Below are 25572 nucleotides of genomic sequence, written 5' to 3' on the forward strand. Positions count from 1 at the left end.
CCGAATGCAAGATAGCTATCTAATTTACACAGCATGTTTGAACAAAGGCCGTGCATCAATTAGTGCACTGCCTTTTTAATGGAAGTAGAAGACCCGCTCCTTCGAGAAACCTCACCCTTTTGGGTGTGTAGTTGCACGATTTGAATTTTTAAATGCAATTCCTTGTGCAGTAATGATGCAGCTTCATTCTCTACCCACCCCCCCCCCCAGCCAGAAACTAGAGAAAATTACTGTAATCATTGGAATGACTATTCCTGCCCCTTCTTCTTTAGTAGGGAATCACCAGTGTATCTTTTAATAGGTTGTGGCAACATTCTTGAGGACTTCACTGTATCGGTGTTCAAACGAACAGCATGACTGGTGCTGGCAGTGCATGGACGAAAGCGGGCAGACGTGCCTTAAGCGCACCATCGTGCATGCTGTGCAGCAGACCAATTTAAATAGGTACAGTCTTGTCAGCTTATGGAGCAACTAATCAGACAAACAAAATGGTGTCTGGCCCACCCGTGAGATTTAAAATGCAGCTTTGGGGGTTGGGAGCAGGAAGGAGGAAGAAGAAACAAACACATACCCCCTTTAAAGGTACTTTGAAAGCTATGAATCGAGTTCCTTCCATCCGAGTCCCGACTGCTTGTAGTGACCGCCATCTGCAAAAAAATTGAAAAAATGTTTGCCAATGCTATTTTTAAAGTATACATAGCTTTTTAACTACCCTTGCATATAGCAATCCAATGTAACACACAAACTAGGTCTCATTAAAACACAAGGATAATCTCTTCATGTTCAGTATAATGCAGACCCATCTTCCATAACTAAGCAAGAGCTCATTACAGTGCATTATTTTACTACAACAGGTGCTGCTCAAACATGTTGTACATAAAAAAGTAAGGCAAGTATGTGGTTCTGTTCGGTTAGGTGGTTAAAATAATCTGATACTAGGCACTCCCCTTAAAATTCAACAACATTAACTATAAAGGTTAGAAAACTTCTATGAACTATTGGTGGATGCTTGACGGCTGGGGTACTCCTCTTACTAGTCACACTCAAGATAAAAGCCTAACAAAGTGTAGCACCAAGAAAGCAAAAAATGAATTTTTCTTTCCCAGTTCTGAAAAAAGAGCAGAAATCCAGCAAAGCAAGATTTAACTTTCATAGGTATTTTAGACACTGTCAGACTAGCAGTCATGTTCTCAGGGTACAAGCCGATTATTGCAGAGATTGGAAAGCTAAAGTGCCCAGAGCAAATACATGAAGAAAACCGAAGGATGTTTATTTAGAAGCAGGTAGCCTTAGAAAGAGAGCAAGCCAGCAAAAAAGGGGGACACAGAAGGTGAAATAAGAGAAGAACTTAGGCATCACAAGTTCTAACCTGCAGCCACAAATAGTAGCTTATTTATAGTTGTGTGTTTTAAACAATTGGCAACAAAATATCAAAGAAACGTATTGTGTACTTAATAGTCAACAAAATACCAGCATTAAGACAGCAGAATTCCAACCAAAAGCAATTTACAGACTCCATGTGCTTAATCTGTGGGATATCCTCCTCCCAAGGTACAGATTAAGTAGTTCAGTAATTTCTTTTAACAACAATGAATGAAAAAGAGGATCTTTCATGGACATGTCAATGGTAGAGCCAGTCTACCTTTATATTCGCCCATCAATGGTAAAAAATGTCACTAGAGGAATTCATCTTGGATTGCTTATGGCAACTCCTTTTTTTTGCAGGAGAAAATAAAAAAAACAAGTGTATTTTAAGGCTCCCAGTTTTCCGTTTTTACAGAAAGAAAACAATGCGTTTCCTGTCCATTTTCAAAATAAAAAAATACCGAAAATTATGCTTCTTGTGGGCGACTCTCCATGCGGTCTTTCGTGCTTTCTAGAACAGCTGGGCAGATGCATAGAATGGGAAGTTAAAAAAATACCAGGTTCAGATTTCCCTGAATAGGCATGTGCTAGCATATATTTGAATTATAATACTGATATTTACCTGTGGTTCTACGGTTTGGCTATATTTGACGGCATAGTTTGCTAAAACGTGACATGCAAAGTATGAGTGCATGTTTATCAGTTAAATGGAAAATATACCATCTTAGGACTATTCGCAAAATGAATATGGATAAATACCAATAAGATGGTCAAAAAATAAATATGGATAAATAAAGACAGAAATATTAGAAAAATAAATACCATAAAACCGGGAGCCCTAATCTTAATGAACTTCCACGGTCTCCACCCAAGAGGCTTCGAGTGCATTTGAAGTTCTTCACTCTGAATAAATTGTCCATCTTAACATACTGTTTCCTAATATCTTTTGCTTTACTTTATGATTAATACTGGCCAGCAGATTCCACTTGGCATAAAAGAAAACCAAGAATAAACCATGTTTTCATTCACCTAAAACACCTTTGGAATCTCACAAGAGGTCTGCAAACCCTTTAATTGGCCCATTTCCCACAAGGCCCTGAAAAACATTTCTTGCAATCTTACTTTCAGTGACACGACTAGTCTCAATCTTTTCCTAGGCGGCAGCAGTTGCACACATCCTGTCAATATTCTCTTACTTAAATCGTTTTTTTCCCCATTGGTAGATCACCTACCTTCCAACAAAGAAGTCTGCAGTACATAAACGGATGCAGGGTCTCACTGGTTGCAAGGCTAGTTCAAGGTCTGCACCAGAAGTTTGTGATCACTTAGGACACTACCAATGGTAATTGGTTAAGAAGCCAGTGGCTTTAAAAGTCTTTAACTGAAGAAAGCTGTAGAAGTGGGTCACTACATATTAGCAGGTCGTCACAGGAACACTAATCTTGATTATCGTTAACATTTTCAAGTGCAGAAGTAGGCTTGAGACCCTGTCACTCACTGGACCAGAGGTCTTGACTAGCCCCAATAGGAACTGGGAGTTAGGATTACAGTCGGAGAACTACTTCAAAACGTGTGACAGTTTGTTCAAATGGCTAGGTTATCTTGGTCCCGTGAGCACCAACAGGGTTGAAACCCAACAGGAGGGGGAAAATACCTTGCTCTGCTGGCCTAGAGGGAAGCCTAGAGACAGTGCAGTCACCAACATGCCTACCAGTAAGTGATTTTACAGTTCTGTATCAACAAATTATATTTTGGTCTACCTCTAGACAAGGAGGGATCTCAATTTAAACTTGTGTATAAACTACATCAATGGACAACAAAGCCAGACTTTGCAGAGGTCTTGCTAGCAGTACACAATTTACTGCTCTTCCAGTCGGGCACTTTGCCTCTTTTTCCACATCCATGCCAGTCTCACCAGCAATAGTTAAAAACGTGTTACCGGATTTAAGGGAAGGCAGACACCCCTCCTTGTTCCGGTAGATGCCATACCATTCACCAAAGGTTTGCAGAATGCCCTCGAAGTATAAAGAACTACAAATCACGGTTAGTGGGAGCTTGGCCATCAGTACCTCAAGGGAAAAACAATCACCTAAAGCATAGCTTCATTGAAGTGTGATGTCTTACTCTCATGAGAGGGGGTAAATATTACATACTTTTAATCCTATGTCTACATCTTGGATATTTTCTCTGACTTCATACAAGGTGGCAAGCACAGAATTCAAGAAGAAAAGCAAGAGATGTCTAAATGTATATGCCATATGGAAGAAGCCACCAAACTGGAATAAAAACACTTAAACCCTGCAGGGGCTTTAAAAGAACAGCCACCTTATTCCTTCACACTCTGCAGGGATTTTCCTTCAGACAGAAACTGAAAAAATTACCAAATTGAATCCACAACTGTGGAACACTGGTGTGAGGTTGAGAGAATAAAGATTAACTACCACAATAAACTTTATATTCACCATCAGGGGCATTTCGTCTACTATTCATAAAAGACAGAACAGACCCACCCATTATCAGAAGCACATATCCAAAAGCTTTTTTAAAATCCTCATGCAGATGGTTGGTGCAAGGAAAGGCAAATCCAAGGAATCCATGATGCTGCCCTGGTTCAGTTAAAAAGACTTTACAAAAATATTGTCCGATCGCCCAGTGTTCGTTACAGCAACAGTTGCTTTCTCTCTTCGTTGAGTGTGCCTGGTGCAACCCAGGAGACCAGCGGCTTTTTTTTTTATAGCATGCGATAATAAAAAGCCTAATTGCGGTCTGTTTGGCAGAAGATATCCCTACAAGTACAACTTCATAATTAATAGCAAGTTATTCTTGTGCAAATTGTGAGGAAATTAGATGTATTATATTGTGTGGATGTGCGGCCTCACCTTGTAATGCACTGATCAACCACTTTAGCACCACTTGGCTTAGTTTGTTAAACCCTGTAGCTCAACCATAGGTAGCTGTGGCTTTGAGCAGCAAAGCTTGCACAAAAGGCACAAGTATAAGCAATCTAGACAGCACTAGGCAATTGAAAAAATACACAAGACACTGTCAAAAATATAACACCAATTTATAAATAAATTGCGTTTTAAGACACCACAACAAAAAGATCCCCGGAGGGTTTTGGAAATATAGATTTTACAAAGTACAGTAAATTTGCACTTTATTCAACCGCAAACAAGCATTGACAAATTCAATTAATTTGACACAAACTTCTTGAACAAAAACTTTGGCTAGCTGTACTGCAGCTGCTTAGTTACTTGGGGTAACCATGTCAGACAGGGAACCAGCCAGAAGGACCAGTTAAGCCCTTAAACAGTTACCTCAGCAGGTGAAACTGTCTTCAGTCAGTTCCAGGCACTTTTGTCCTTTGCTGCAGGTTCCTATGGAAGTGGTCCTGATGCTGAAGATGCTCATGGATGCTTTGCAGTTGAAGGGGTTTTCCTGCGGCTGCACTGCGGTCTATGGAGGGGGTGAGTCGGTCCTGGCAAAGTGGTTGACATCCCTCGAAATCCTCACGGTCCTGGCAGACATTCAGTTGCCCCCGGACTACCACCCACATTCTTCCCATAGGTGAGAACTCTCTCTCTGGGCGACCAAGCTGCACGGCGACAACTCTTCCGGGTCTAGTGGACTCTGGTTCAACTTTGAGCATCTGGAACTAACCACTAGCCCCAGCAGGCTTCGTCAGCTGTTGTGGCCCTGTGATGCAAACAGGCATTCAGCCAAATGACCCTTTGAGTCTCTTACTTTGGATGGGCTCTGGAGGTGCACCCTCCACAAGCAGGACAGAACAGGTACAGTCCATTCTACTTTGCTAGCCACCAGGCACAGTCAAATGCAGTGCAGCCTCTCTGCCGGTCCACACTGCAGCAGGATAGTCCTCCCAGTCCAGACAAGATCTGGGTGCAGGGGAGCCCCGTTTATGTTCAGAAAATAACCTCAGGTTAGGATGCAGTTGGTAGCCAGCCAGTGGGCTACCAGGTTCTCTCCCTCCTGATTGAACACTTCCTGATAAGTGAGGCACCTGGCTATCCCAAGATGCACCAATTCTGTCCACATCCAATATGGCAGAACCCCTCTCTTGCGTTCAAAGTTCTCTAGCCCAACCCAGAGGTGGGGCTACCAAGGGGCACAGGTTTGGCAACTGGTTTCCCCTTCCCCGTCTCTAGTGCCAGCCTGTCTACCTACAAAATGGAGCAACTTCTCTCCAAAGTGTTACCCAGTTGCCCTTTAAAGCTAGCCTTTTTGGTCCACACCTGTGTGGCTGCCTGCTGGAGAGGGTAACAGCTGCACACTACAACCGGTTACAACCGGTTACATTAATTTTGACTAGAGAATCTAGCTGGGCTTCATGTAAAGAACTGATACATTGGAGTATCAACTTTGGTCAAGCCGTTAAGGGGTTAGCACAGCTGATGGGGGTCAGCATGTAACCCTGTACGTACGAATGGGGCAACCAAGTTCTTCCACAGTAAATTCAACAGTGTTATCTTTTCCTGTCTGAACATATCAAACATGTTCTGCCAGTGAAATATACTGCACCCTGCCCTAGGGTATTTTAGGCCTCTCATAGGATTGTCCTACACCTACTGTAGAGATGAAGGCTTGGCTTTCTATAACTTACATGGCCACAGTACCATAGACTAGGGGCTTACAAGTAAGCCAATTCAAAATACGATTTAGGATCAGAGCACTGGCAGTAAAGTCTGTTTGGCACCCCTCAGTGTACAGAGTCGAAAAACCAGCATCAGTCGTCAAAAAGCCTAGGGGGTATCCATACAAAAAGCAGCATTTCCTTACACACTTCTTTGGTTAGGTCAAAGTAGCATAGCAGAGTACTTTTCACATTCAGTGTTTATAAATACCTTTCTGCAAGAGATGACTGGTTCAGAAGAAAGATTGGGAGAGAAATTATTTGCTGGATGTCAAAGTCAGATGGGCTTTATGAAGTAAGTGCATGTGCTTAGAGACCCTATTATGAGAGAAGGCTGTTCAAGGCTCTTTAGTACATAAGTTTGCTCATTCATACCCTTCAATCTGATGAATCTGTCTTTAAGCTCAACTCCAAATGGGACCCGGTATACGGAAAGATCTGGAGCGACGGGCTCAACAGCACTCTACAAAATGATGATCCTGGAGAAAGTTGCGTTCTTCAAATTGTTACACCTGCAATCCTGCAGAGATTGTTTGCAAAGGTAAAGGCCAAAGTAAAGTCATCTCTCTGGGCCAACAAGTTGGTAATGCCTTTGGTGGGTGTTCTCAATCCACTTATGAAGGCGGCATGGAGTCAGCGGACATATGACTTGGCCCCTCAGCTGGTGGTCGTGGACTGGTTACATGGAGGGTGCGTAGATATGTAATTTCAAAAAGGACTGCAATGGGTTGTTGAAAGGACTGGATCTTGTTGCCAAAAGGGACATTACCCAGGTCAGGAACTCCATGAACCCACCTGCACTGCTAGTCAGTCGCAAGGAAAAACTGGTGTGCAAAACTGGAAGAAACAATTATTAAATCGCAAGAGGACGCCTCTACAAACACAAGAAAATTTGGGCCAAGTGGGGGGTCCATTATGGACAGGAAAAACATGTGAAATGCATGACATAGTAGCTTTGTCATTACTGTATCGCTTGACCACCAGTGCTATATGGTTTGTTGGTCGTTCAGCAAAAACGAATTTTATGATGTGGCGTTTATTTCAATTCAACCCAAGGTTCATTGAGTTATAATAAGGATCAATGCAAACTTGAAAGCATCTCTTAATGAATTATGGAATATTTTCCTGGAACAAAGTCTCCAATGTTCACTGTTTCTCGCAACTATTTATCTTACCCAGATTTACTTCTGTTGAAAAGTAGCCTTTGTTTGACAACCATGAAAAGCTAGTCACATACTGAAAATCATGCCTCCTCAATTGTTGGACACAACATAATTTACACCAGAATCCATAAAGAAATTGATTGCTACTTTACACGCCGGGTCACACTAGCCAATCCATCTATTGGACTTGCACACATACCAGCAATAGCTTCACCATGACCAGAGCCTTGTTCACCTTATCCAACCCTTCCCACTGAGGTCATACAACCATATACCTCAAACCAAACACATTGGTCTGCCTGTAAAGGCTGTGGACAGATTAGTGCAACGATTCCACATCAATAGCAGCAGCACACAAATTACCAATAACCATGGGATTAGGTCGCTTCTGCATCAAATCAGCATATTTAACTTATTTGCCCGTACGCTGACATGCACAGTATAAGCAACCAACCTGTAATGGTAACTGAAACAGAAGGGCATCGGGAATCTTATAAGACTTGTTCAAACTCTTAATGCACTTTGGCTCAGATGATACACCACTCAGGTAATTTCCTGCTTAGTCGACAAGCTTCTGCTGCAACTAGTTGCAGACATGCAACCTGATTGAGTCGTTACTTTAACATCCAAGAACATGAGCATGTAAAGCAATGAACAGTTGCGACGTGCTGCAGCTGGCCTATAGTTCTCCTTGCACTAATCTGAACTGAAAAAGGGTCTCGTTTGCCTTCCCAAAAGGCACAAAGTAGTTTCACACACACACCAAGCACCACGTCAATTTTGGCCTACCACATATGCGTCAAAATATCAAGAGACCAGTCCTCAATCTCAACAGATCAGACAAACTTCTAACATCACTGCCCTATGGCATCGCATTAGTTTGAGACCTCATCTGTGCAAGACATCCGTTTAAGGATTGAGGGCACGGACAGACTACTTAATGTCTTCAGACTCTTTAAAATATAAATTAGAGAGCCGAAGAGGACCAGATAGGCGCTTCTAAAGAAGCAAGAAGTTTCGCTACCCCCATTGATTAGGTGTCCTACCATACGTCAAAGATGAGGATAAAACTGACAAAAGTAATTCACCAAGCAATCCTTCAGCTTGAGCAGCAAGAGCTACCTGCTTTAAAAATGCCCTGTTAAAGGGCAGTTTGTTGTAACCATTAAATTAGACATCCCCCCCCCCCGTTTTAATTGTTTTAATAAAACAATTCTCTCCAAAACGTACTATCACTATTGCCTTTGGAAAAAACCGTCTTCTATTTCTGTAGTGTTATGTTTTTTTATATCGCTGCTAGAGTTTGGAACTTACCATTAGGTTTTCAATTTGTACTTAAGCTTCAACTCGTAAATAGTTTGTCCAGGAGCCTCAGAACATAATAGAAATGGCTGGCTCCTAGAAAATGGAACAGGGGTAGCAACACTGTGGTGCTAATTTACTGAATGGGATCTTAGGTGGTCTTATTTGCACCTGCACAAGTTTCTTCATGAGTAATAACTTACTGGACCCCTCCCAGAATGGTTTTCGGCCAGGTCACAGTACGGAATCAGCCCTCCTGGCTGTGACCGAGCATTTGAGGGGGGGCTCTAGATGAGGGTCGTACATCTGCACTGATTTTGCTAGATCTCAGTGCCGCATTCGACACTGTCTCCCACCAGATCCTGTTGCAGAGGTTGGAGGAGGTGGGGATTGTGGACTCTGCCTGCCCTTGAATGGCTCGTCTCCTTTTTAGCAGACGAGACTTTCCAGGTTGAAGTCCCCCCTTTGGCATCCAAGATCCATACCATCAAATATTGGGTACCGCAAGGCTCAGCTTGGAGTCCAACGTTGTTGAACCTTTATGTGCAACCTTTGGCAGCAGTGGTAAAAAGCAGAAGGCTCACAGCAGTGTTTTACGCGGACAACACAGTTGGTAGTTGCACTCTCAGATGGCTCAGGGTAGGGCACATGCAAGTTCCAGAGGGATTTAGAGATCATATCTGAGTGGATGATTGTCAACTGTCTTCAGTTAAATGTCAACAAGTCCAAGGTCCTGCTGGTCGGTAGAAACAGTTGTGGAGCGAGCACTGGTGGCCTGCTAAGCTGGGCTGTGCACCCGTCCCCAAACAGGCGATAAAAAATCTGGGTGTGTGGGTAGATTCCACCCTTAGCTTTCAGACACAAAGAAAGTAGCCAGAACCTGTTTTGGCATTTACAGGGGCTCAAACTAGTGTTGGGGTTCTTTGACCTGGCCATGAGGCAGGTGATTGTCCAGGCATCTCTTCTGTCTAGACTGGACTACGCCAACTCACTGTCTGGGAGTCAATAAAGCGGAAATTACAAGACTGCAAAGGGTCCAGAACATTGCTGCTAGAGCCTTGTTAGGTCTGCCCAGAGCATGCTCCACTTCCAGTGCTATCCGTCTGCTACATTGGCTGTCTGTGGCAAAACGCATTGAGTTCAAGACTCTTTGCATGTCTTTTAAAATCTTGAATCTTTCTTCCCCAGACATCTTGGCCAATCTGCTTACACCCTACGCCCCCTCGCGCCAACTCAGTCTATGGGCCAGCATCTGGCGGTTGTGCCACGGGCGAGGAGGGTTCGTGCTGGTGGACACTCCTTTGGTGTATTGGCAGCCAGACTAGGTGAGAAGTACTTTGCAGTAAATATACAGATTGTAACAGTTTGGATTGCAATTGTAAATGTACTTTGGTTTGATTACAGTAGTGTTACTGATCAAGTGAAAGAGTCAGTCTAGCAGGGGGGGGTGTTTACCACTTTTCTACACATGGTTTTACTGGGGAACCTCCAGTTTGCAAAGGCACTGCAGGCTTGGTGACGAAGGTCTTCTGAGCGCGACCACCATTCCAAGAGACAAGTTGAGAAGGGAGGGGTTGGTTAGGCACAGTCGGTTTGGGCACACAAGGCCGTGGGCGTCGGGTGCAGGGGATAACCTTGTGGTGTTTGCTCATTCGAGGACCCTATACACCTCACTTTGGTGTAGTATATACAGACCCAGCTTGCTATAATGAAAAAACAGTCTGTTCTCTGGCCGACTAAAGCAACACGTGCTAACAGCATGGAGGTTATTTCGCAATCCATTCCTGCCACTGGCATGCTGCGACTGAGGGCATGTCTACCAGGTCTGACTGGCAGAGGATGTAGGGCAGAGGTCTTTAATATGTGGGGCGTGTGGCCTGAAAGAAATGCAAATGTGCACATCGAGTTAATTTACAAATGTAAAGGATGATTGGTACTGGCTTTGGGTCACTCGAGTGGCTGCGTAGAGTTAAAAGCTTGCTTTTAATGGTCATCGTATTTACAAAGCGCTTACTATCCATGAGACGGCGTTGAAGGGACGGTTATGAAAAAAAAATTGCCTTGCATAGGGTCTGGGTATTACGAAATATATGGGCCTCATTTACAGTAAAATGGTGTAGGGCAGCTCTGCAAGATACTTCTCCTCATTACGCATCCCCTGGGGTGGTGCACAGTTTTGACGCATCTCCAGATTTACAGATCCTTGTAAATCTGGGAATGTGTAAATACACCCATGTGGGTTGAGTGGGAAAACCCATTGCAACGCCCATGGAACCGGCCCCCTGTCCCCCCCACGCAGTTTAAGGCAACACAGTGGCTTGTGCTGCGTTGCCTTATACCATATCTAGGAGGCCTTGCAAAAGCCACACAGTGATTGTAGATATGGGTCCACACTCAACGCAACCAGAGACTCATAAAAAGTGACGCACAGGCAGTGCAAGAGGCTTGTAAATAAGCCCCTATATTTTGGAAACACCATTATATTGTGAAAGATTTTGCACATTTTGTAGCGGTCTAGCTTATACGGTGTGTAACGTAAGTATAAAATAAAGACTTACATATTCACAATGCTTTTGGTCATAGGCAGTGACCTCAGCACTAAAAATACACAAGCCACTATTCTCCACTGCACCAACCATGACTTAATTCCGTGGCTCTCTGGTTTCACACAGACTTGCAGTGCAATAACTAATAGAGGTTTTGTAATGTACTATAGTGCATATCCCACTGAGTAACAATTTTATCTTCATTGAAGCCAACAGTGGAAGACCTAAGAAACGTACAGAATCTTTTGATTTTAGCCACACCTTTGACCCAGCCCCCATGTTCAGAGTCCAGTCCCTCCAGCCCACCAATACACGGTTGAAGTCCACAGCAGCTAACTAAATCAATCAGTTTTTGCTAAAATAATGTTAAAAATAAAAACCTTTTTTAGAAACAGCATGAAGGAATATTAAGAGACCGCTTCAAAAGTATACTACTTGGACCTCACAGTTCATTATTAAGGATTGTAAATGGTATGATGTTCAGATACCTCCAGTTACATGCAGATGTAAATGCCAAGCTGTCAGCATCCCATGAAATATAGTATTGTTTTCCCCAGGTGCTGTGCAATAAAGTTGCAGACCATGCATTACACCTATTATACCTAGGACCACTGGAATTATGTGATTGTGCGGCCACAGCGATTCGTAAAGCTGCACTGGTCACCTTTTTGTTGCTTATTGCTATATTTGGGTAGTAAACTGGTACTGATGTGGTGCGACCACAGAATGACCACTCCTCTGGAGAACATTTATGGTTGTCAATTGTAATGACTACCAGGTTCTAGAAATTTGTCGGGACGAGGTCCTTACGCCTAAAATAAATTGGGGTGGAGGGAGAAATTAGTCAGTTCTGCACCTCTTGGGTCTCCATAGAATGAGATTAGCTACTCCAAATACCAAAATTAATTTGTATATTCCGGAGTACCCCAATTTGTTCATTTTGCTGCCAGAGATGACTTCACAAAATTCTGAAAACTAGACTAGTACTAATTCTGCCTTATACTTGCAGGTCAGTCTACTGCCAGGACAAAGAGTGCTGCTGGAAGTCTTGCTCATTTCGTGAAGCCTAAAGTCCCACAGTATCACACATTTTGCTTAGAGTAGAGGCTACACCCTGATCTAAAGGTCAGTTGCATCTATCAACGTACGTACTCATTTTAAGTGCAAGTATCACTTCTTTCACAAACACCAGCTTTAAATGTTCACCTATGTAGCAATGCTAGAAGGCCACCTCCACTCCTGCAAGATGAGCCAGTCTTTTTGCCATCTTAGTGTGAAAGCACGTGCAGCAAAAGCATTCCTGCTCAGGGGATTTGGCTAGGTACCATCCCGATTCAATAGGTATGCATCTGGATGTGGGTTGGCAGTGTGGTCCTATTAAGTCTGGAAGAAGATGGCCCCTGGGAAGCTGGATTTAATGGGGGGGGCTTCAGTACGCTTTCCTTGTCATAAGAAGCAAGCTCTACTAAGGAGTTCAAAACAAGTCTTGGCGATAGGACTACAGCAACAAGAAACCAAGGATGCAAATAGAAAACCCAACCTTGTATTTACCCTTAAAGGGGAATACTAACCTCTTTCATCATGTGCCGCATGAGGCCAGAGTTCACAGGTCAAAGACATTTTTAATTGATGAAAGTCTCACAGAAAGAAATCTCCTCGTCCAAGAAAGGGGATCATGTAGTACTCCTGAACACTGTCTTGAACATGAAAAATAAATGTATCTTGTCCTCAGCCAGAACTGCATGAGCTGTATAAGAATATGGTTTGCTGGGAGCATTATGAAATGTAATGGCAAAACTGACGGTATAACTAAAAGCGAATACTAGCCTCAACGCTGGGTCATATGCGAGTAGGTGGAAGGGAGAGCCAAGTTACCCACCTCAGCAATTTCTTATTTAAAGCCTACCATCATGACATGGCTTGAACATTATACGGGTATTCTCTTTTCGGGCAAAAGCACGCCTGAAAGCAGCAGAGGCCACTCGTGTGAAAAGTAACTCTAAATTCTGAATAGAATTAGGCTTTGATTTATGAGCCCTTTACGTCCTCTGGGGGAGGAAAAGGGAGTTAACTAACAAAGTAGCACTCAACTATTTTGTCTCTCCCTTCACCCCCCCCCAATTTTGTTAGCCTGCAGTTTTAAAACGATCAGGCGCCTGATAGACAACTCTAGTCAGAAAAGTCAATTTTTTTCCACATTCAAGATTTTTTTTTTTGTTTTGTTTAAAGAGTGCTCGGGTAACCATTATAACAAGCATTTGCAATGCAATAGGTCTCGCATTTACGCGAGTTTGAGCTATTGGCATTGTAAATGACAATGCCTTTAATTTAGGTTTTAAAAACGAAAACAAAAATAAGTATTGTCATTTGCAATGTCAATAGCTCAAACTCGCTTAAACGCGAGACCTATTGCATTGCAAATGCTTGTTCTCCGTGGCTCCTGTAAAAGAAGCAAGGGTGATCGGGGCAGGAGACAGCAAGAGTGATCGAACGTGGACATGCAGTGGCCTCGCGGATGGAGGTCTCAAGCAACGGAAGGAAGCGGAGGAGGGTTCATAGGAAACCAAGACAACGTGCGCGAGGCGTCAGAAGCACAAGGGTGGGCTTTAAAAAACAGTAATAATGAGAAAACCACATTGGCCCAAAAGTGAGCCTTCAGGGACGTATTTTTCCATAATGTGACCACCCCGCAGCAGCTACAACTATTATGTGGAAAGCCTCACTGGGTTATGCTGGGGTGTTTTTTGCATAAAGACAATCTATATATACATAGGCTAATGTAGAAAGCAACAAAATAGATGAAACTATTATTCAGCCAGTGAAAATATGATATAAAGGTAAGAATTTAAAGAATACAATTTCCCGAAATGCCACATGGAATGTCACGCGTCGTCATGTCATGGGCTTTGATAGCGCTCGTTATGATGTGACTTGCATGCTGCCTGACTTGGTCAGTCCCCCACTTCTCTTTTTAGGACGTGTGCCCTGACTGTATGGCATACTCTGAAATCATATGGAGCGCTCTACTTTGAAATGTAAATTTAAAGGCGCTCTTGGGAGGTGTAGGCGATGGCCAGTACCACAAACTGGTAGTGTAGGGGTGTTGACAGCGCGAGTGATTTTGTTGCAGGGGATGAAAGACAGAGGTGAGAGAGAGGAGCTGTCAAGAGCGAATGAGATAAGCGGTGGCGGTCGACCAGTTCATTATTTCACACTCTAAAAGCACTCTCCCCGTCTCTCTAATCGAGCGCCAGCAGAGAGGGGTCGCTGTTCCAAGTAAATTTCAGAGTAAAAAGCCGATTCTAAACAGTAAATGGAGACAGAGCTACCCCTGCCTGGCAACTGTTCCCGAGATCGCTCCTTTAGATGTAAAGAATCCGCTGTTTTGGTTTTGTATTTGTGGATTTTGCAAGTAGTGTAAGCATGGCCAGACCACGAACAGAATCAAACAGAGAATCACACAGATAAACAAGCGGAAGTGATCGCGTTTGCGATCAAACATCAAAGCGGCGAAAGTGAAAGTAATCTAGCAGAGCATCAAAGGGCTGGGTGAGAAGGGAGGGGGGAATGCAAGGAGCAGAGAGGAGCAGCTGTGCACGTGCACGCCATCGTGCACTCAAGCCCTAGGCCAGCAAAACCATGTGGGTAGCACTTTTGAAAGCCCACTTACAAAATGTCTCAAAGAGACAGCTTTCGCTGTCTCAGCGAGACCTAAAAATGAGAAAATTAAGAGTTGTGCTCACAGAAAAAGGGATAACTGACTACAAACACCATAAAAACTAAAAAAAAACTTTAAAAAAAAAAAAAAACTGAATGAGCGATGCAAAAAAATAAAAGGCTAGTTAGGAAAACACTGCAATTGAAAATAAGCAGCAAAATAATTTGTGTACACGGATCTTGATAGGGAAAAATGGCACGAGACTTATTTTAAGGGTGGAATGGGTAACTGCACAGAAGTTCCTATATCATAAAAGCTTAACAAAACTGACACCCAACATTAAGACTATAAAATGGGGGTAGCAATGTAGAACCAAAATGGCTTTAAAAGGTCCGCTACTTTGTAAAGGCCTCATTATGATGGCGGTCAGACTTTCGTCTGACCGCCAAAAGGTCTGTATTTTGTAGTGACTGGTGCTGCAGCATAATCTGCAGTACAAAATGTAGACATTACACATATCCCTGCACTACGTGGTAGGCATCAAGTGGTGCAAAGCTATGGGGGGGGGGGGGGGCACCATAGATGCCCCCCAAAACCCAAAGTTGAGGGCCAGTGGGCCCTCTACGGGCCCCAATCTCCCTTTCCGCCGCCTTTTCATGAAACAGGAGGGACATCATAAGCCCTACGGCGGTGCTTGGGAGGTACTGCCACCATTGTAGGGATTGAATTTCTTTCCGACGGGCTCCTTGTGCACATCGGTCTCTCCAACGGCCACCCATCCTAATTTGGCAGGCAGGAATCTTCGTTTCAATGGCGGTGAGACCGCCACAAACCGGCTGTCCGTGGTGGTCCACCGTCATCACACCATAAATTACTAACAAGGTAGCTAATAATACAATAGAACTGTCATCCTGCTAACCTTATACTTACCACCTATCAATGAGTGGAAGCTGTTTCGCTGAGTGACATTTGTAAGAGTAAGCACAAAGTTAAAATAGCCATTATCTTGAACACGCAAACGAAAACACCTTTCGCTAGGGCTGTAGGGACCTGGTTAGGTCATTGGTTAAAGAACAAAGAGTTCCGAAGCACCCGACCCTTTCAAAGTGGGACCACTGACCAGTTCTCTAGTACATAAATTTGTGGCGCATTTCTAAAGCCAGGATAAAGTAAATTTTTCTACTCTGCGTCACATGTAAAAAATAAATAAAAAATATTTTTAAAAAACGAGCGATAGTTGCATTCTACTTACCATTGTCCAACCTTAAATTAAATGAACTGATGACGAATCATCTGAGAATACCTCAGAGTTACAACCCTGAATTAAAGATTACTGTTCTACTCCCCAAATTGTAATATCTCAGCACTGCCATTTTATACTAGAAATAGCTACTAGACTACTGCTAAAAAGGTCAAAAGGCCATCACCTAACAAACTCAAAAACAATTGATGCAGTTTCTTGGGCAATAATTAATCATAAAGAATCAAGGATCAACATGTTATTGGACAGCAAGATGTACTCTTGCACTGAAAGAAAACCCGATTCATATACTGATATTACAGAATTTACAGCTCATTTCAACTCTGCCTAGACGAGATAAGTTGTACATGCATACAATATATGTTTTAAGGATAAACCCTTATGGGTGAGTAATACAGTGAATGAAATGCAGGAGGATCTCATAAGTACGCACCCCAATAAACTGTACTAAGACAAGCCAACAAATAAGAGCAACGTCACAAAAATAGATTCAAACTGACCTTTTTTAAATTGGTAATTAGAGTTAAAAGAGCAGTTTGCAATTTAAGAAGCTGGCTAAGTCATATAGAAAACCAGACTCAACCTAATTTACAGTAAGAAGCAGTTCGGTTTAAACGAACGTTAAAGTCAAGTATTGGAAAGCCAATAGTACTGGTGTAGGCTGCCAACTTAGGTTTGGCCATAGTTCTTGCATTGGCTAAGATCAAAAGAGGTTTTGTACCCAATGAGCACACATTGCCTTAGTAGTCCCGGGCACTGAAGAGAACTTTTGAGGTATGGATGTGCAACTTGAAAACGGTGTGAACTCGTGAAGGGGAGATTAACGTCGCTCACAGTGAAGTTGGCCAATGGCTGGAGGGGGCTGACCTACTGCCCCCATACTGCAGTAGCTGGACGAAACGTGTGAGTGGTTGACTAAAGGAACAGGAGGACTGGCTGAAAACCTCTGTAAGTAAATGTCATGCATATTTCAGTAAATCGTATTGGTTAACGTCATCCCTAATAAAAATAATGTTCAAACATCAATGTTCAAACGTAGCATTGGAAATATTCCAAAATGGGAGGAGAACAAATTTAGCATAATGTCCTCAACATACGTAGGATTTAAAAGGCTAAATTCACCAAGATTCAAACACCATAGTTCAGTGCACCTGTCACACACACTAGCTTCAGAAAACCAGCTAAACCATGTAATTGTTTGAGTCTCAAAATGTAGCGCAATTGAAACCATAAAAATACATACCTTGCAGCGTGTGATTTCCCATTTCACAGGCGCCAGCATACAGGCTGCCGATTCCCCAGTCATGTTTAAACAAAATTAACAATTCCAGTGAAGTGCGACTTGATTAATAACTAACAAATCAAGGGTAAGAATGAAACATACATACTACCTTGTGTGGTACGTGTAGACCTCATTAATTACTTTACCAAGGTGGCAAGAATGGCGACCAGAGTGACAGAGCTGCAGAAGCAGCTAGTCTCCCAAAAGGGGTCGCTCCTGCAGTCGACATTTTAAGGTTTATACAGTGTTATGTAAAGTGGTAACAACGTACTTGACCAATTAAGATAATTGGGAGGGGGCGCTATATCAGGCTGAGGAGCAGCATTCAGATTGGTCGAAAACGTGTTTACAATTTACTGATTAGGTGCGTGGGGATAATTTCATTAATGTGCCGGCAGATCTGGAGTTGCAAAAAGAGGAACCCCCGATTACTCAGTGTGCAACCTGCATGGCGTGCATAGGGGAAGCAATGTTGCCGCCAACACAGATTTCTGATCGGTTTAATTTGGCTTTGTTTTTGGCAATAACGCCTCTTTGGTTTAATAATCTCCATGGGCTGTTTTTTCAATAGATACTCTGTAATTGTGCCCTAGAAGAGGAAGCCTTGCTCCTGTCATCCTTCAACTTGGTCAACCATGGCCGGGCGTTTCTGAGCCCGTCCTGCACTGCACATAGCGCCAATTTTCGACTGCACTGTTCAGTCCTGGCGCCTGGTAACGCTGGTTGCACACTGTGTGGAGTCGGGAACGCCTGCGGTGAGGGTACCGCCAGCAGCTACAGCAGATTCCCTCAAGGACGCCCTAGATCTTCAGAAGTAGGATGGAGCTTCGTCCATTTACCCATTGGAAAGTGCGGTGTACGGAACTAAGTAATGGATGCCCCACCGCCCTACACACCACCGCCCACCCATTGCCAGTCCCAGATGAAAAACGTTTTATTCTAACCGGCTCATACTTACCCCCACAGCTCTGGAGGTACCTACCTGAGCCGTTCTCCGGTCAAGGGGGAAGAGAAAGTCTCTAGAGATCGCTAGCACTACATCCGCATCGGCGTGGAATACTTACCCGTAAGGGACACTATTCTTCTTAGGCATGATTAAATGACGGCGAGGGCTGCAGAAGAGACAAACAGAGAGACCCGCGGTTAAAACGTTCCAAGTTCGGCAACGGCTTTTCCTTTCTCCTGATCACACGGCTCCCATTCCCAGGCGAGCGGAGCGAGGGGGCGGCCGCAACCACCGGGCCCCGGCACACACAAACACACGCACAGCCACCACGCAGACGAAATTCTGGATCTCCTGGCACAAAGTGACTACCCAATCTCGCGTTTGCCAGTAAATTCACTGTGTAAAACCTACCCCGATTGTTAGTTTGGAGGGAGGACAGTCGCAGGCCTGCAATTACGCAGATACACGCTGGTCGAGGGAAGCTGTGGCGCGCAAACGATGGCGTCTCGCACACAGAGGTAGGCCAGGGCTTTTGCGACGGAAGTGTTTGTCGGCTTGTGTCTCTTTACGGCGGACGCGGAGGGGCTGAAACCAGGGTGCGTCAGAGGCTGGTTGTGGCGAATCACAGTAATAAAAAAAAAAACATAATAGCGTTCCGTCTGAAAGTATAGAGTTTAATTAAAAAGTCTCGAAGGCAAGGACTATGCCTGTTTTTTTTATTGCCGAATTTAACAGCGAACTACAAACAGCTATCAAACAATACCAAACAAAGAACTACATATCCTATGAGTCTTGAAACAAAGAACCACAAGGTGACATCAAACAGTGTCCAATGAAGATGACGCATTGTCCTAAGACGCCATTCCGATATCAGCCTATTTCTTCCTTCGCAGCTAAGCAGCCGAAACTGCTTTCCTTCCCTATTATTTATCATTCGGTACAAAAAGAGTATGCTTTAAAATTAGCTCTATTTCTCAACTATGAAAACCTAAGCTCCCAACCCATATATCAATTCTACGAGCAGCACATGATTTTTAAAAAAATTAGATGGACATAAAGAAACTTTAAGATTATGCATTATACCATTACGAGGTGAGAAGATCACCTCTGTGTCCTTCCTAGAAACGAAAACGTTAAGATTTGAAAGCTAGGACATTTTACACTCGTGCATGCGTACCAACATTTTACAACTGAAAAAGGAGATTTTGTTAAAACAAAAATCGTGCGAATATATTTTCCCATTGACATATTTAAGCAGAGGCAATTTTAGACAGGAGACAGCTAAAAGAGCAATTCTTGTAAGCTTGTGTGAAAAAATTTAGAGACGTGGCGATGCCAGCTTCTGACATTCCTTGGTCTGTACTCACTCAAATGAGCTTCATGTTCCTAATAGTATTCTGAGTAGGGTTGCCTCTTGCCCATTTTTGTACTGACCTATATTTTTAATACCACGCTGGTAAGAATATTTACAAAAGCAGTCAAAATCTGTATTTCTACCCTTCTGAAACAGAAACCTAAACCAGTAAACATACAACTAGATCATTTAGAAAATATTTGACAGCTGTCTGAATCGTTTCAGAATGACTATTAAATCAAACAGCGGAATAATTACTAGGCAGAGGTGAAATTCAAGTTTCGCCTGCATCATTGTGGGAATTTCACATTACGCTTGTTAGGCAAAATTCCTGAAATTATGCTACTTTGAGTAATTACCCGCCATTCTCTGAATAAAGTTACCTTGAAACACACAATTTGCAGTAACAATTTACGGCAAACACACTCAAACAACATAATGCTAGTTGCTGTTGTTCATGGTGCTTTGTTTAAATGCATGCTTGCACCAAAAATTGTCACATGGATGCATTTCGTACTAAAATTTAGCACAAAATTACGCATGTGTATTTTGCGTAACTATGCGCAATTATGGATGGAGTCCAACCAGCAGATCGAGGATGCACTGTATCCTCTGGAGAGAACATATACAAAATGGTACACTTGATCAAGTCCTCAGACTATTCAAGGTCCACCGCAGCATCCAGATCACGCTTACTCTCCACAGATGGGGCTGCGAGGAATATGCCTCTTGACCCCGCATCCTGCTACCCCGCATGTTGTTACAACGCGGTCGTTACAACGACCGCGTTGTAACAACGCATACCATTACTCTGCAAGTCGTAAGAACGACTTGCGGAGGGGGGCGCTGGATGTTGGAATAGTCTAATTAACTATTCTGACTCCAGTCTGTGCGGACAGTTGGGAAGGTGCTGGATTTTAAATCCAACACCTTCTTCCCCCTCTGCAAGTCGTTGTTACGCCTTGCGGGGTAATGGTATGGGTTGTTACAACACGGTCGTTGTAACAACATGCAGGGTGATGGATGCGGGGTCAAGGTTGTTTACCGGCTGCGAGGGCCAAAAGCTACCCGAGTCTCTCTCTGACACAGAGTCACAAGAGGTGTTTTTTTTCCAACTCCCCTTTTTGAAAATATTCTTTCACCTGAACACCTAATGGCCCTGAGTCAAAATCGTTTGCTGCTCCAGATCCGTGCACACAGGCTTAGGCATATATACCCTGTCACAGCGCTTCCCAACTTGCCTAGGAAAGTGGGCTCACATTTTTTAAATAGCATGTGCTATATGCTTAATTATGGGTCAAGCCATAGCATGATGTTAAGGCAGGAGCTCCTCTGTATTCCAGCATCCTATGGCGGAGGTTGGAGTCCAAGATTAGAGAGCTGTTGCCCATGCAGTCTGGTGCAGTACAGTGTGTTGCGCATTGAGATGGTCACCAATAGGTTTCAGCACCACCAAAATAGCTTTTTGGACAGAGCCCTGAACTGAGGCATTAATGACATCAGATCATATTTTTCCTCAAAATAATTATGCTCCTCTTCGCTGAGCCCTCCCCCATGAAAAATGCTGACACCAGCTCTAGATACCAGGCCCATACTAGCTCACACCAGAGGTACTTGGGAAAGTAAAGCTCACAGGTGTGAGAAAACCACTGAGTCTATAAGAACATTAACTACTAGTAAATCATTTGATCACTGTTATTACCCAGGTAGAGTCTGCTAAGCCTACTAACCTCAGAGTAGGCGGTAGTACTGGTATCCAAACACCCTTTGCGATATACGGAATAAGCTGCCCAGAAAAATGTTTGCTGAAGGATAAACAAGAGCATATAAGCCCCATGGGCCAGCTTGCATTTTTATAAAATATAGGGAACGATGAATATTTATTTTTCCCTCTGCCAGGGCTGCTAATATAATTTTACAACCTCACACTCAAGCTGTAATGTAACTTAATTAAGGAGCTCTGCTTCCTCCCTGCCTATCTACCCACCACATGACACACAAAATGGCAACCAAGAAGAGAGTGTAGGCTGCGCCACCTTGAGGACAGAGTCCATGTGCCTCCACAGATTCTGGGGGCTGTATGGTTGTCTGCACATGATGTTCCAACCATGGGCGTAGTGCGGTCAGTAAGACTGGGGGGGGGGCTTCAGATTTTCCGGCATGCACGCTGGGACATCATTTTAATTATTATATCAGAAGCAGCGCTTGAGGGGGGCTGAAGGGCCATTGGAAAGGAGTGCAGATTGTGAGGGGTACTTAAAACACAGTATTTAGTAAAATACCCATGTTTTAAGACCTTCAAAACAGGAAAGTATGTGTGTTTTTGTGTGAGTGAGTATTTAAAAATCCCAGGTGAAATCCAACAGATACCTTACCATACCCGACTGAAAGCTCCTGTACCCAACAATTTACTAAATACTATATTTATTAGGGGGTGTAACACCCCAAACACCCCCCTGAAGCAACACCCCTGGTTCTAACTGTCCTGCAACACCACCAACATAAGTGAATCACCACAAGTAAGGGCTGAATAGCATACATTTCAACTGCAGCAGAGTATATTTACCTGACGTTGGGCCCTGAGGTAAAATTTTACACTGTAACTGGGCTGCTTTGAGGACACCGATGTGTGCAGCATCGTATGTGAACTACAAATACAAGCACAAAGGTGCAAGCCAATATTCAAACAATGACAATCCTACGTTTAGCACACTAATAAAGAAAAAGGTTCTTATCTCAGGTACGGAGCAGCAAGAAAAGGCGGAGATTGACAGTGGAAAGATGGTCCTATGGCTATGCTTCATCCTGATTAGACACTGTTCTTGATGACGTCTGTGGTATAGTTCTTAGTTTCAAGGCTCATGGCACATACAGTTCTTGTTTTGATCTATTACTGCTTGATTGTTGTTTGAACATGGCTGCTGAGTTCAGTAGTTAAAAAAGAGGAGGCATATTCTTCACCTCTAATCATGATCTAGAATTGGATGGTCACATTGGTTGTTAATGCTGGAAATAAGTATATTTCTGTCAGTGTGATTGTCAGTTTTCTTGTATTTAAGAGGAGTTTCTTTAAAACAGGAACTGGAAAGCAAATACAGATAGTATCCCAAAGAAATAATTGTGATAGCCGATACAGTATATATATATATATATATATATATCACATAGCAAGCTTTAAAGCCCCTTCCCCGTACATCTGAACCTGTGACAGCTGTATTCATATCTGTCAATAGAACATTCATTGTTTTGGTTAAAACACTGACCATATCCTTATTTTCTAAATTTTTTTGTCACCGCAAATGCCGTTTACTCCCACGGAAGGCTCAGGGCAAATACAATTTTCGTTTCAAACTCGGGGACTCCGAAATGTTGGCATTTGGCACTCAAATGCTGGTTCATCTTTGAATGTTCCATTGCCATTCTTTTGTGCATTCAAACATTTCAGAGGATCACCACAATTTCAAGACCTTGCTTCTGCTTTCCTACTGGTCCTGGGTCTTTGTTGGGATGGGATTGTTTCCTACATGGTATATTGGTGTGTTCCCCTGCCCTGTGTACGGACTATATGTATATCTGGTATCCTGACTTTTATTTTGACACATAATGCTCATGTAGTATCTGTGCGAGGCACATGCCTGCCTATGCGAGGCTTGAACTTGTCTTGTGACCTGGAGGGGCACACAAAACGTGCTCTCATAGTGCATATAGGACTACTGTCCCTGTCCTGGTTGTAGCTCATAGAGCAGTGGTGACAGTATCATGGTTATTCGCAATTGAAAGTGTGACCAGGCCTTTTAATCTGTTTTACTAAGAGTGTGGCCTAGCGGACCCCCTTGTGTAAAGTTCTCCTGTTATGAGTCTACCCAGAACCTAGAGCTGGTATCCTGTGTGTATGTCAAGTACATGTGTAGAGTGCGTATAGCATTTATGCAGTAATAAGGCTCTGAGTGTGAGCCTGACTACTGAAGCGCTGGAGATCCATTGTGGATACCACTTGTTTGGCAGACCACAAAATGGAGGATGAGAACAGGTTCCCCAGAATGCAGAAATGTTGGTGTGCATTCCAGATACTGAAGTGAGGATGATGGAGATAGGATTCCCTTTAGAAATTCCATGAGGTCTTTTGTTAGCAAGGGACTGCTGAATAGTTCTTCCAAAGCACCGCCATTTGGTTGATTGTAGGGGCAAATGGTGGGGCTACTGTTTCTGTTGTTGTAGGTTAGGATATTTCTATGTCAGGCCTACCCCTTTGTCTGTCTCTGATTACTGATTCAAAGAAGCTAATGAGACCAGGTGTAAAAACCTCACACTTCATTGTACCTGTGTAGTAGGGGCACCATTTTGGAGCCAGGAAATCTTCACTGTACACAACATCTGATTTTTCTGGAGAGCAGTCTGAGAAGGACACTTGAAAGGAGAATCACCCCAAACTAGCTTTGAAGTTGGAGACAGTGGATCCACATCCCCTATATAGAAAATCTGTATAAAAATGAGAACCAAACCACCGTGCTTTGTTTCTGTTCCAAGTCCTTCCTGACTAAGGAAGGGAGTGCTCCATGGACTATTTTCAGGACTGCTGTGTGACCAGTGTTCACATGTGCATGACAGTTAATCTCCCAGAGGTGAAGGGACATCACCTGAAGTTTGCCCTTCCTGCAGGAGGAGCTGATGGTCTTCCTAATGCCTAGAAGCTATTCTGCCTGGTGAGAGAGTGAAGCTGTCTGCCTGGTCCTGCAGGAGGAGAAACTTTCAAGGGGGAGAAGTCCTATGGATCTCCGGGACTGAAACACACACACAGTACGAGTGAAGTCAGTAGCAACAAGTTTCCTGGCAGGAATGGCTTAAAGCCTTTGTGAGCACTTCAGCTCATTCGAAGGTGTAGCTGTTGCATTAGCCTGATCAGGACTGCAACTGTCTGTATTGGGCTGATCGGGTCTGCAACTTCTGTGGCAACTGTGCCAGCCTGGTCAGTTCTGCAACTGCGGGTGGTGACTGCACCAGCCGGATTGGGGCTACAATTGCAGTGGTGACTACCCTGGCCCAATCGGTGCTGCAACTGCCGTGGTGACTGCACCGGTCCCTTTGGGGCCTGTATGTGATTCGTCCGAAAGGCTACGTTGGGGCTAACTCCCACCATGTGGTCAGACAGAGTCCAGTAGCAAGACCAGAATCTGCAGGCCTGGCCTGGCTTTCCCTGCAATCCCTGAAACTGTTTCTGGTCATCATAGGCCTCTGTCTGCAGCAGGACTGTGAGGCTGACATATCCACTTGGGAGGTGCATGAGGGACAAAATGAATTACTACCTGCACTACTAGATGTACGAACCTTAAGAACATAACCTGAGTGTATATTTGAGATACGTGCCTGAGCCGATTCTCGCTACTGTCGTAAGCGCTGGAGGGACGAGTTATAACGGGGTCACCTTTGTGGGATTAGCACAAGGGAAATTAGTCACAAGGGAGAACCATAGCGAGGATCACTGCCATGTATACTGGACTAAATTGTGTAGTATTTAGTGCTGTTGTGTGATTAAAATGTACTTTAATTTCTTAAAAAGGCAAGCACTGGGCTTGACATTGTAGTTATTGTGTCTGCTGGATGTCTGTTGAACTTTTGAGCTCTGAGTTCATGGTACCCCGCACTACTTCCCTGAGATGCCTGTGACTGCTTGCAATCCTGAGAGTCAAGTGTGGAAAGGGATGTACCTAGCCCAGTTTGTAGAGCCATAACAGGGCGGGCCCTAGAACATCAGTGGCAAACAACCTCACCCACCATGGTTTGGGCCCGGTGACCCAGGTCATCCCTGTGCTCTCCCAAACAGGGTCTGATACTGTCATTGGTTTATCTAAAGGTAAAAACCTTTTCTTAAAGATGTATTTAGCAGCACCCCATTCGTGCCTCAGCTCCTCCCTTCTGCCATCTAGAAAGAGAACACTAACCCCCAGAAGTATGCACCCATTCTCACCATAGTTCTACAGTGTGTACTACTTTAAGCATCACAATTTACCTGGCACAACGGGTGCCTTATATTTGCATGCATGCAC

General features: G+C 43.7%; 1 protein-coding gene across 2 annotated transcripts in view; it reads right to left on the minus strand.

Moving 5' to 3' along the window:
* The window catches only part of LOC146867480 (uncharacterized), a 125171-nt gene extending 106394 nt beyond the window's left edge, over positions 1-18777 (minus strand). Inside the window, exons 1-3 of one of the 2 annotated variants that reach the window (XM_085606167.1) lie at positions 18586-18736; positions 18293-18340; positions 572-647 (exon numbers count right to left, since the gene is read on the minus strand). In XM_085606167.1, coding sequence (XP_085462293.1) covers positions 572-647; positions 18293-18321 — 105 coding nt within the window. In that variant the 5' untranslated portion in view covers positions 18322-18340; positions 18586-18736. Of the gene's footprint in view, positions 1-571; positions 648-18292; positions 18341-18585 lie in introns of both variants that reach the window. The other variant, XM_085606168.1, reaches the window with a different exon arrangement.
* Between the last annotated feature and the right edge of the window lie 6795 nt (positions 18778-25572).

Source organism: Triturus cristatus, chromosome 1_2, assembly GCF_964204655.1.
Source record: "Triturus cristatus chromosome 1_2, aTriCri1.1, whole genome shotgun sequence".
NCBI lineage: Eukaryota > Metazoa > Chordata > Amphibia > Caudata > Salamandridae > Triturus > Triturus cristatus.